This window comes from Cheilinus undulatus, linkage group 23, assembly GCF_018320785.1.
Source record: "Cheilinus undulatus linkage group 23, ASM1832078v1, whole genome shotgun sequence".
NCBI classification, from domain to species: Eukaryota; Metazoa; Chordata; class Actinopteri; order Labriformes; family Labridae; genus Cheilinus; species Cheilinus undulatus.
In genome coordinates this window covers 6,660,414-6,672,629 of record NC_054887.1, presented here as the reverse complement: position 1 = coordinate 6,672,629, position 12,216 = coordinate 6,660,414, and the positions used below count along the sequence as shown (strand labels likewise).

Sequence of the window (12,216 nt, the reverse complement as noted above, 5' to 3'; positions counted from 1 at the left end):
AGCTTGTATAACTGGGGGTATTATCAACATCCAACAGTCAGTTTCTAGATTGCTCTTCCAGTGGTCACAGTGGAAACCACTGGAATTAAAAAAAAATGGGAATCTGGTATCTGGACCCTTCTGTGGTACTGTACTAACAGGCAAGATGCAAAAATCCAATGTAGTGGAGTCCTAGAAGAGGACCGTTCATATGTATGAGTAAAAAAGCTTATTCTCAGTTAATAAAATTAGAATAATTTTAAAAATTCTGGTGTTTAACACTTATTTGAGACTTCTTTTTTACCAAGTCTGTTCTGCTAAATGCTTCCCTGCTAAATATTACACACTGCACCTTTAAGGAGAGGCTTTTCACTCGACTTTAGAGTAAAGTCTTCTTGTAATGAGGACATTTTGATAAATAAGGCTGTAAAGTTAAAAAAAAACTACAAAGTGCTAAAGCTTCAAATGCTGTTTTTACATTTAGCAGCTTTTCTACATTTCTGATGTTATGAAACAATCAAAAACAGCTGTAAAATGTAAAAAAAGGATTACTATGCCCTATTTATCACATAATTATGACTCTGCCATGCTTGTCTTAAAGGTACAGCATGGATTTTGATAATCATCAAAACCTACAAAGTGTTTAAGCTTTAAATGTTTCTTATGAAACAATCAGATAGGTTTATCACACAGCTGTGACTCTTGCATGCTTGTCTTAAAGGAACAGTGTGTAGAATTGTGAACATAAGCAACATCTATCAGTTGGATTCTAGTTTGTGATGCTCTCCTCTGATGATCACCGTGGCAACCAGTGGAATAAAAAAAAAAACAAATCTGTTATCTGGTCCCTTCTGTACTGTAGGAACAGACAAGATGCAAAAGTTAAAGAGATGACAGAGTCCATAGAGGGGCCCCTCCCTATTAATGAATAAAAGTCTTATTCTGAGTTAATAACATAAATAAATACATTTTTAAAATCAGGGAATTGACACTTATTTTGAAAGTCCTACTTATATCAAGTTTCATGTTTTACAAAGTTTGTTCTGCTAAATGCAACTAGACTAAATATTTCACACTGTACCTTTAAGGAAGAGAGGCAGCTTTTACCCCTTGATTTTATACAATAACAAAAAAGTCAAATTTTGAAATCCTTGTTAACATGCCCTAATTATCATATAATTATGACTCTGTTTGCACAGTTCTGCAGAATCACTTGCAGGAGTTTATCAACCACCTGAATGAACTCAATGTGTACAGGTGGGAAATATCTGAGGCTGCTGTGTCTGTTAGGGTCCAGGTATTCAAGAACCATTATTATTTTCTAAAGAAAGAGACTTTTCACTAGACTTTTTAGATAATTTATTCTCTTTTACTGAGAAAATTCTAAAAAGAAGGACTTAAGAGTCATAAAAATCTACAGAGTGCAGAAGCTTGAAATCCTATTTTTACATTGTTGAAGCTTTTTTGTATTTCTGATTTTAAGAAATCATCAAAACAAGCTGTCGTATAAAAAAAAGGTTATCATGCACTATTTATCATCTAAGTATGTTGCTTGTATGAAAGGTTAAGTGGTTAAATGTGGGAATACTTCCAGCAAAGTTTTTAGATTTGGATGCTCACTTTTGTTGGTAAATCTGGCAACCAACTGAATTAAAAAAATCCGATTTCTGTTGTTTTGTCACTTCCTTGATGCTGCATTAGTATGCAAGATGCATCTTGTCATATTGTCATATTTTTGAGCAATTATGACAACACTGTTTGCACTTCCTGAGTTTATCTTCAATCTGAATGCACTCACATGTGTACAGGTGGGGAGTATCCGGGGCTGCTGTGTCCGTTAGTGTCCAGGTGGTCGAACGAGCCGTTCAGCTCCTCGTGCACCGAGTGCGACAGGTTAGGGGGGCTGCCACTGAGCGTGACTGGGGGGCTGCCGCCCAGAAGTCCAGGTGGACTGCCGCCCAAGAGTCCAGGTGGACTTCCGCCCGTCAGGCCGGACGGGTCGCCGCCCAGGAGGCCGTGGCAGTTGCCTCCCATCGGGCCTGCGGAGCCGCTGTTCATGAGGCCGGGGGTCCCGAGCAGAGGGAGGGAGGTCTCTGCCAGGGCAGCCTGCAAGAAAAAGGTTGAAAAAGTGTAAGATTTTGAAAAGTCAGGTGTGGTGAAACAATAAGAAAATGGCAGGTGGGATAGTGTAATTATGAAAAAACAGTCGTCTGATGATAAAGTTTTTCATTCTGCAGGCTATTTTTCCCCCTGTGACACCTTGCTGACAACCACCTCCCCCCGACTGCCATTCACATGCCCTTGTGTGGCGTTATGGCTATTAAAAAAAGTCCCCTCCAAACTTTACCTCAAAATAATAAAAAAAACTCCTGACACTTTCGCCTGCTGCGCATTAAAGTTATATACAGTGATTAAATTTTTAAAGTTTTTGCCATGAGCACCTCGCCGGCGTACACTATGAAGCCAAATCATTTATGACAGCTTAGATAAATATTAATGCACATGCCCTTGCATTTGCACACGCCGCCATCAATCTAGGTAGGCAGCCAGAGCAGGAAGAAGAAAAAGGGGAAAAAGAAGGGAGAAGAAGGAGGGAGGGCTGCTTCCTGAATCGACCACAGGGTGGCCTTGTGAGTCTGACAAGTCGAGGAAAGAGAAAGAGGGAGGTGTGAGAAAAGAAGCAGGGAGAAGAGCCTGGAAAAACTTGCTTCGCTCTCATGTGTGTGAGCACTTATGTGGGGCCCTATTGTTCACAGAAACCACGCTCATTCAGTCACTCAATTGGTCAATCAGTCAGGCAGTCAGTCGTCCTGCCTGTCAGTCAAACGCAGGCAGCCGGTGAGTCAGAGGTTCTCTGAGGCGGCTGCTTCCTACCTGTAAGCTGGCGTTTAGTGCACTTCCATAGCCGAGACTGGAGGGCAGGTTCTTGACGAGTGATGGGCTCCTGAATGCAACACAAACAAATAAACAAAAATAAAAGATTAATCAGAATTAAAATTAAGGTTGTTATTAAATACAGTGACATATTCAAGCAACTCAGGAACATCAAACTCAATAACAGCAGGGGCCGGATTCTGAATTTAGGAAAGCCAAACAGGGTCAACATTTAACCGTAAACTGTCAACCTCTTTTCACCAGTTATGAATTATGGGGAAAAAGACTGATGTGGGACTGATTATAAATTATTTTAAGACTTAAAAAAAAGGAACAATGAAAAGTTTAAGGTCAACATTTGACAAAAAGTCAAAATAATAAAATTAAAAGGTCTAAACAAAAAAATTAAAGTCAAAATAATGTTTTTAAAGGAAAATATTTGAGATAGAAAGTCAAAATCATGACTTTCTAAGGTCAAAATATGAGATAAGAATTGAAAACATGAGCTTTAAAAGTCAGAATATGAGATATATTTGTAATAGTGGGTTTTAAAGGTCAATTTTCGAGAGAAAATTCAAAATTATGTGTTTAAAAGATAAAAAATGTGAAAAAAATTCAAAATCTTGAGTTGAAAAGGTCAAAATATGACCTAAAATTCAAAATTGTAAATCTGAAACCTCAAAATATGAGATAAAAATTTTAAATACTGGATTGAAAAGGTCAAAATATGAGATAAAATTCAAAATCTTGAGTTAAAAAAGGTCAAAATATGACTTAAAATTTCAAATTGTGTAACTGAAAGGTCCAAATACAAGATACAGAGTCACAGTTATGGATTAAGAAGGTCAAATATAAAAAAAAGTGAAAAACATAAGTTTAAGTCATAATAATGGGATGCAAAATTCAAAATATGAAATGAAAACACAAATAAATCTATTTTGCCACATTCCTGACCTTTTATTCTATAATTTTTAATTTTTTTTAGATATTTAACGACTTTAGGATATTTTAAATCATTACGGTTATGTTTACATTGGTATACTGGAGGAAATCTGCAGACCTCATTGTCGTGGTCCAGTTATAATAAAAATATAATATGATCTTGTGGGCTGGGTATTACTGTACCACCGGCCGGATTTGGCCCCCAGGCCTTGAGTTTGACACCCCTGCTCTAAAACAAAGAATGTATAAGGAATAGTATAAACAGCATGTGCAACATGTAGCTGTGCAGGATGTTATTTAATACTAATAAGAGAATCAAAATCCCATTTTTATGATAAAAGCAGAGAAAGAATCAGAGAAAATGTTCCCCCTGAATATGTCGTTGACCTCCAGCTGTAGATTTAAGCAGGCGTGACAGAATCCTTACCCTGTGATCTTCTGTGACCTGCGTTTTTGGTACTCCACCTCGTCCACCGTCCACACCGCCCCCTTCACGTTCTCCACGCGCACAAAGCACTTGTGCAGGCTAAGGTTGTGGCGCACGGCGTTCTGCAGAGACATCGGCACACGTGTCAGAGGGACAAGGTAAAAAAATGAATAATATTCACTCATTAGCAGAAAGAAGAAGCCTTGGAGATTGATTTTTTTCTTGCATTTTGAAGAAATTCTTAACATTCACGCACCATTGATTTAATTAGTAAAAATTGAGTGAGAGCGAATGCTCTTACAAGTCCTGCACACAGTACATATCAATCAGAGTAAGTAGGCTAAAAGGAGGTAATCAGCATAGCGAATGGCTTATGGTGGTGACAGAAGTGGTAATGCCGGCCTTGATAATGGTGATGTCAGTAACCCTTTCTGCACTGGAAAAGCATTCCTCTTAATGGACACATCGCTTTAAAGATGACAGAATCTCCAGAAAAGACAGTCATGAGGAGGCCCTTTTGTCAGCGCGTGTTTCAAAGGAAGATTAAGGTGAAGTGTGTCAAATACACGTCCAAATAGCCTTTGTCGAAGTGGAAACAAGCTCAAATTATCGCTCATCAAAAAGACTTAATTATAAAATACCCATCTTTCACACTGTAAGGTGTTTTTATTAATTACAAAATAAAAGACACCTATAAATAAAAGCCCCCTTGTATTAATAAGACCAGATGACCATAATTAAAACATGCATCAGACTCTACAAATAATAACCTTGGCTTTAATATCCCTGCCTCTCATATTTATCATCTTCCTCCCCTTGCTGTGTGTACTCCTCGTTCTCCAAAGAAAAAGGGATTCAGAAAAAAAACTCATAAGCAGATCTCGCATCTGACCTGAAAATCCCAGGATTTGATTGATCTTAATGCCCATGGCTCTGAATATGATAATTTTAATATTAATGAGCAAATGAGCAGTTTTATTATGCATGCTATATAGTTAGAACTAATAAGCTTCTGGGTGAGAGAGAAAGAGAGAGAGAAGGGGGTAAGAGGAGGAGGGGGCAGATCTTTCTTTTTGAGCTGATGAGACCAAGCTGAGATATTAAACTACCTTTCTTTCTTTTTAAACAAATTTTCTCCATTAATCAAATGACAAGCCCATCGCTGATCATCCTGCTAATGCTTACAAAGGGGATTGTGGGGGATGTAGATGTAAATAGATCACCTTGGTTGTTGGAGGAGAGATATTTCTAATGTCACCAGGAACAAAGGTGGGATTTTTTTCCAGAAAGGAGGCATGTTTTCTTGGTTGTTTGTGCGCATCCAGCAGCCTGTCGTAACGTTATTACACAGCAAAACATGCCTCGTACTGTACCTAACAAACTGGAAAAGGGCACCCATCTTTTCCTGCATGCCCTCCTGAATTGGTGATCACACGCCCATGTGCTCATTTGCATCCCAAATCCAAATTAATTCACTTTGCTAAATCTAGTGCTGCGCCATGTCTTGCATGCTGATGAGCGGCTGTTTTTTTTTTTTTTTTTTTCTTTTTGAGTTTTCCCTCCAGTCTTCTGCGCAGCCACAAAGGCTAACGGCGGCTAACGAATGACACGCAGGGGCCGAGGGATAAAAACAGCAAAGACACTGATGCTTTCTTTATCAGCAGGCAGACACACTTCTGGGTAAAACATGTGCTGCAGGAAAGACATTTTTTACCATCTTTGTGCAAGCGGACAGGACAATAAAGTTGTCGGGACAGATATACAAATGGGCCCTTTTGTGCGGGTAAATAAAGAGCGCTCCCTCCATGACAGGCCAATTCTTACTTCCCTTCCTCTTTTCCGCACCCTTAACCCCTCTGTTAGACACAGTTTATGTGTTTTTTGTGCATGCATCTCTGGCCTCCCCCCCTTTTTGAGGCTGGTTAACAAGCAAACAGCCATCTTTCTTCCTAATTAACCAATGATATGCGAGGGAAGGTGGTTGCAGGAGTAGGAGGTGGGGTGTCTCTCTTAACAAAAGGTGCTGATGATGGAGTGGCTGCTGTATAATTAGTGCGTCAGAGCCCTCTCCTCTCCGCGCTGAGCCTCCGCTATTAATTGCACCAAATTAGAAAACGATATCTGAGGCAGAATAATTCTTTCGGCTGTCATTTCCAAACAGAAAAGGCAGAAGTGCGGAAAAAATAAATAAGAAAGAGAATGGGCCCCATTGAAGAAATGTAAGGAGGAGCGTGAGGCACTGAAAGGGCACAGCGGGGTGCAGGTGGGTGAGGGGATCATCAAGGTTACCTTCCAAGTTGCGGCGTTGCGTCTGAAGTAGGCGAACGTGCGCGTGAACCAGCTGTAGATTTCATTAAGCGTTAACTGCATGTCAGCAGAGTCCATGATAGCCTGAAATGAGATGACATCAAATAATGGTTTACTAACGAGACACGCAGACACATACACACCAACATGTTGAGAGAGAGGGAGCAGCCATGATTCATGCAGCAATTAATTTTAATCTAATCAGGCAAAGTTAATTTATTTCCCACTCACCTGTCTTATGAGGGTTGCATAAGTAAATGGCGGTCTGACATCTGCGTTCTTATAAAACTCGTAGTTTGGGGCAATCTCTGGAAAAATAAATACTGTGTCACCACCTGAAATAATTGGTAAATTTTATTCCTTTAGGTATTGAATTCACTCAAGGTTTCATAAAATTAAAAGGGGTGGGAGAGAGAAAAAGGGGGGAGGGAAAAGAGGGTGGGGTAAAAGGGGGGTTAGTAGGGGGCACATCAAATCAGCATTTTCCATGTCTAACAAAATGCATTTTTAATTAATCTCTCTCGTGAGAGATCTTAAACACTAATACATCCATAAAATGAGATCCGTGTAGTTAGTTAGGGTGAGGTTGAATAATTTATGTGTCTTCACACTAAACACACAGAGAGTAAATATAAACATCAAAGACAGAACGTTTAAAATGCAAAGCTTAACACATGGAATGTCTTAATGTAATAAATATTGTATTTTTCACTATTATTTGAACTTAATTAACATTCATGTAATATTTATGCACAGAGGAAGTTCTTGTCTATTTACATATAGAGTGATTAAACACAGGCTAGCTTTTATAAACCCACCAGACATCTTACATTGCAAAGACCAACATGCCTCTGTGTGTGTTTATGTCAGTCTATATGTATTCGCCGTGTGTGTGTGTGCATATGCGTGTCAGTGTGTGTTAAAAGTAGTAAGAGAACTTCATTAGAAATACTATTAATGGTGCAGTGTGCTCACGGTAGAGGCAGCACATGTAATTTCCAATTTCAACACAATGATGTCATTACATTTGAATATAAATTCAGTTTAAAGGGGAATAATCTGCGCCAATGTCAACAAAGTGTGGGTTTAATTTTAATCAGAGGCAAATAAGAGGTGCTGTCCAGTTACACAATAGCACGGTTCTAGACTGAATTTGCATTCACGCAGGGGTTTACTGCATTTGTGTTTTTGGCAGGTCAAGTGTAATTTGTGTTCAATTTAAGAGAATGTATGAAGTGATATTTCTTGGGTTTACAAATTGAAAGACTTTGTACAATTAGATGTGATGGTGTATGATACAATTGGATACAATATAATACCGTACTATACAATACTATACCATATGAGATATGATACAATACAACAGGATACAAAACCATATAAGACACAATTCTCTATTATACAATATCATACCATATATGATACCATACAATACCATACCATACCATACTATACCATCCCACGTAACAGTGATAAACCCTCTAAACAAGACCCCAAAAGACTATTGAATTCAGTATACCTCTGGTTTGTAGTGTGTCTTTTGTCTTTATACCACTATAGCTGTTAAATCAACCTCAAAAATGATCAATATTGAAATTGTTTTATCAGAACGGACTGATTTGACTCTTTACAGAAACCCCCCCAGTCAGAAATCATTAATAAACATGATTGCATGTTTAGACAACATGGCACCCCCAGAAATATGGAGCTAAAATATCTCAATTGTTTCTTTATGGCTGGCGATACCGTACGATAAGGTATGACAGGATACAAGACGAAATGATATAATAGGACAGGATTCAATAGGATACGATAAGGTATGATAAGATCCAAGAACAAATGATATGATATGATTCCAAAGGTTTGGATAGGATATGATAAAGTATTATCAGATATGATACAATAAGCTTTGACAGGATACAATACGAAAGGATATGATACAATATGATTTAAGATACGATATGCTAGGACATATGGTACGATAGGATAAAAAAAATGATATGATACCATACAAAAGGATAGGATCTGATAGGAAAAGGTGAGATAGGATATGGTATGAAATGATAGAATAAGACAAGATAAGATAAAATATGATACAATACGATACTGTACAATAGGATACGATTCCGATACAACACAATTCGGTGGGGTATGATACAATGTGATAGGATAAGATAAGGTATATGATATGATATCATACCATACCATGCTTTATAACCCTGGTACCCAACCCAGGAGCGGGACCCCTTTAGGGGGACGCCAGAGATCTCCGGGTGGTGCCAAGTTCTTTCTGCTCTTACGTTATTAAAATTAGATTTGCATATAATAACTAAAATCAGGATATAATAATTTCTACAATTGTCTTTGGGTTAAAAAATTGTGTTTGGGGCTTTTTTTGGTATTTAAACAACAAAAGATTTAAAGTTGAGGTTAATTGTGACACAGTGTATCCCACTTTCTTTTGTGTGTGTCCTGGTGGGGTTGGGCTCAAATTTTCTTTAATATAGTAAAGGTGGGCTCAAGGGCAAAAAGGTTGAAAATCATTACTGTAAATGATACGATATGGTATGGCATTGTACGATAAAATATGATATTGTGTATAGAGTGTGTGTTTGACATGCAGTGCTGAGTAGTTGGTCCTACCTGAAAGAGGCATGGAGTATTTGTCCGAGTGGCGTCTACGCATGGCTCCCATGCTGGGCACGTTCGCTCCTCCCAGTACTGATGGCACCTGAGGCATGGCAGCCATTGGTGTGATGGGTGCTGTGGGCGTGGTGGGCGTCTGAGGTAAGTTGGGGGGCGATGCTGAGGGCAAGTTCTTGGACATGGTGACGCTGGACACCAAGTTGAGCTGAAGTGGAGAAGAGACAGACACAAATAGAAGAAGCAAGGGGGAAGGGAGGGGGAGAGACAGAGAAAGAGAGAGGGAGAGAGAGGAAGGCATTATTTTGTGGTTTCTCTGACAGAGCCGAGTGTCTGCTCTCCTCCTCTCTAACACAGCTGTGTTTCCACTAACAAGGCTCGTGGAGAGGAGCCAGCCCATCTCCACTAATTACAACCACCAAATTGTATCATAAGAATTCTAATTAGAGCACGCTGTTCAAGATTATCCAACGATCAGCCTCTGTGTTATCCCGGCCCCATCTCTCTTTATCTCTCTATTTATCACTCCCTCCCTCCCTCTCTCCCACACTCCCTCCCTCCTGTTCCATCTTTCCCCCAACACAACCACCCATAATCCTTTCTGTCTGAAGCAATTGGCTGGTAAAACCTTGTTTGCTGTATGTCTGAATTGTTCAACATGGGTTATCTGACCCTGCAGAAGCTCAAGCCTGCTCGTGGTGTTATGGCCCACTTTGGTATCAAAGGAAGAACCGAAGTTACAAATGTGACTGAAGTGGTACGATATGGGCCCTTTTGTTAAAGACATTGGAGTCCAGCCAAAGATCCTGCTATTAAAGAAGATTTGCAGCATGGGTGTAAAAATCCTGTTGGATAAACCCAGCTGATTTGCCATTCAAGATTATTCCTGACATTGGGTAAATACCCTCTGTCTACCAGTTAAAATGAAAGATGTGTTAACCCCATGTAACCCTAAAATGAGTTTAGAAAACTTAGCTGAATAGAAGCAGTGATGCACGATTAAGCAAATAAACTTGACGGGTAAGCAAGCAAGCAAGTAATGCCGTATCATTCACAAACAAGCCCAATCTACCAGCTGGCTCCTTAGAGTGAACCACAGGAGCTGGCTCCTGTTCAAGAGTGAGTCTCCTTTCTTCCACTTTTGTCTCTATGTAATCCATGTTTAACAAGGCCAAACTGGTACAAAATGAAGAGCTGTTTGGGAGCCAAAAGACAGACCTTTATTACTGAGCTGAGCTAAATGATCTCAATCTGAATAAAGACTGCCATAACAGCACAGGCCTCTTGTTGCTGCTTGCTTGCATCATGACTCCACTGCACCCAAAAGTACTGCCCCTCGCTCGCTGATTGGTCCTGTCACTTTCTAACCGGGCCCAAATGGTTCAGACAGGAGCTTTGCAAGATGGATTTGCCATTGAGAAACAAGGAAACAGGTGTATCCATCTGCTTTGCAAGGTTAGTGACTTATTGTACCCAACCAAACTGGACCACTGGATGGAAAAGGTTCATCTAGAATTCTTTGCTGCTTTGTCTTGCAGGAGCTGTAAAAGGATTGAGGTCCCCTGAAGATATTAGACTCACAGAGAGCCTTCGTAATGAGTACGGTATGACAAACTGGATTTAGATTATTGGGACTTTGTTGACACATCAAACAAAGAACAAAATGCCCAGGCCATAATTTCATGTCTAAAAGGAAGATTAGGAAAGTGATAATGTAGTTGTGATGACAAATTTGTGAAAAAATAGTCACAGAGTCACTCCAATGACTGCTCAACAGTCACAGAGTTTCTCTAAAGACCACTCAACAGTCATGGACCACCTCTGATGTCCACTCAACAGTCACAGAGTCATTCTGATGACCACTCAGCAGCCACAGAGTCACTCTGATGTCCACTCAACAGTCACATAGTCATTCTGATGACCACTCAGCAGTCACAGAGTCACTCTGATGTCCACTGAACAGTCACAGAGTCACTCTGATGTCCACTCAACAGCCACGGAGTCACTCTGATGTCCACTCAACAGTCACAGAGTCATTCTGATGACCACTCAGCATTCACAGATTCACTCTGATGTCCACTCAACAGTCACAGAGTCATTCTGATGACCACTCAGCATTCACAGATTCACTCTGATGTCCACTCAACAGTCACAGAGTTACTCTAAAGACCGCTCAACAGTCACAGCTGTAAAATTGTTTCTGCACTACAACCATTCTCGCCTTTAATTTTTTAAACTTTAATTGTACAGCTTGGTTCGTATATTACTTACTTACTGTCAATATCTGAGACCTATATTTTAGACAGCCTGTCTATCGTGTTTAATTTTGTATATCAACATACACATACTGCACATATTGTTTAAAACTTTTCTTTTCTGGATTTATTGTAATGCTGCTGCTCTAAATTCCCCCCTGGGGACCCTAAGACTGGGCTCTGTTTAACTTTATGAATGGATCCAAGAACTTGAAACATTATCCCACAGCTGAAAGTCCCTCTTACTCTATCAGAGATTATAGTTAAAGTAGATTTATCAGCCCTAATTCAGTAAGACTTCCATTGCACAAGGCAGAGGAACAAGTTTGTGTTTTTCCTCTTAGAATGATTGAACAGACACTTCATAGACAGTTGTAGTGACTTCAGACACACTCTCATTCACTCTGTCTTTGTCTCCTTCAACATGACGGACCGCAGCGCGTTCGTCACCTCTGGCACGAATGCCAACAGCGCTCGATAATCGTCCGGCTTTTCCACCACTTTCGCCTTCGCTCCCCAAATCTCATGTGAGTGACTCTAACCGACTGGAAAATTCCTAACTGACCTTTTAGTCTCTGCGCTAATTTAGCCGGAATGGTAATGACATCGTTACATATTCAAACCAAATTGCCTTAATTGTGAGTCTACAAGTGGAATGCATCCGTTTGCGAGAGTTCAAATTAAAAGCGACTTGAAAGATGGAAGGGAATGTGGGGCCGAAGGCGCTGAGCGATGGAGGAGCGGGGCTGAGGAGAAGGTATCAGCAGTCATTTGTGGCATGTGTTGATA

At 39.9% G+C, this 12,216-nt stretch overlaps 1 protein-coding gene across 5 annotated transcripts in view; it reads right to left on the bottom strand.

Annotated features, from left to right (window-relative positions):
• Nucleotides 1-12,216, bottom strand: part of foxp2 (forkhead box P2) — a 160,275-nt gene that overhangs the window by 11,644 nt on the left and 136,415 nt on the right. For 4 of the 5 annotated variants that reach the window (XM_041780762.1, XM_041780765.1, XM_041780763.1 and 1 more), the window contains 6 exons: nucleotides 9,173-9,380; nucleotides 6,761-6,864; nucleotides 6,512-6,613; nucleotides 4,223-4,344; nucleotides 2,854-2,923; nucleotides 1,778-2,085 (listed from right to left, as the gene is read on the bottom strand). In XM_041780762.1, coding sequence (XP_041636696.1) covers nucleotides 1,778-2,085; nucleotides 2,854-2,923; nucleotides 4,223-4,344; nucleotides 6,512-6,613; nucleotides 6,761-6,864; nucleotides 9,173-9,380 — 914 coding nt within the window. The remainder of the gene's footprint in view (nucleotides 1-1,777; nucleotides 2,086-2,853; nucleotides 2,924-4,222; nucleotides 4,345-6,511; nucleotides 6,614-6,760; nucleotides 6,865-9,172; nucleotides 9,381-12,216) is intronic. The other variant, XM_041780764.1, reaches the window with a different exon arrangement.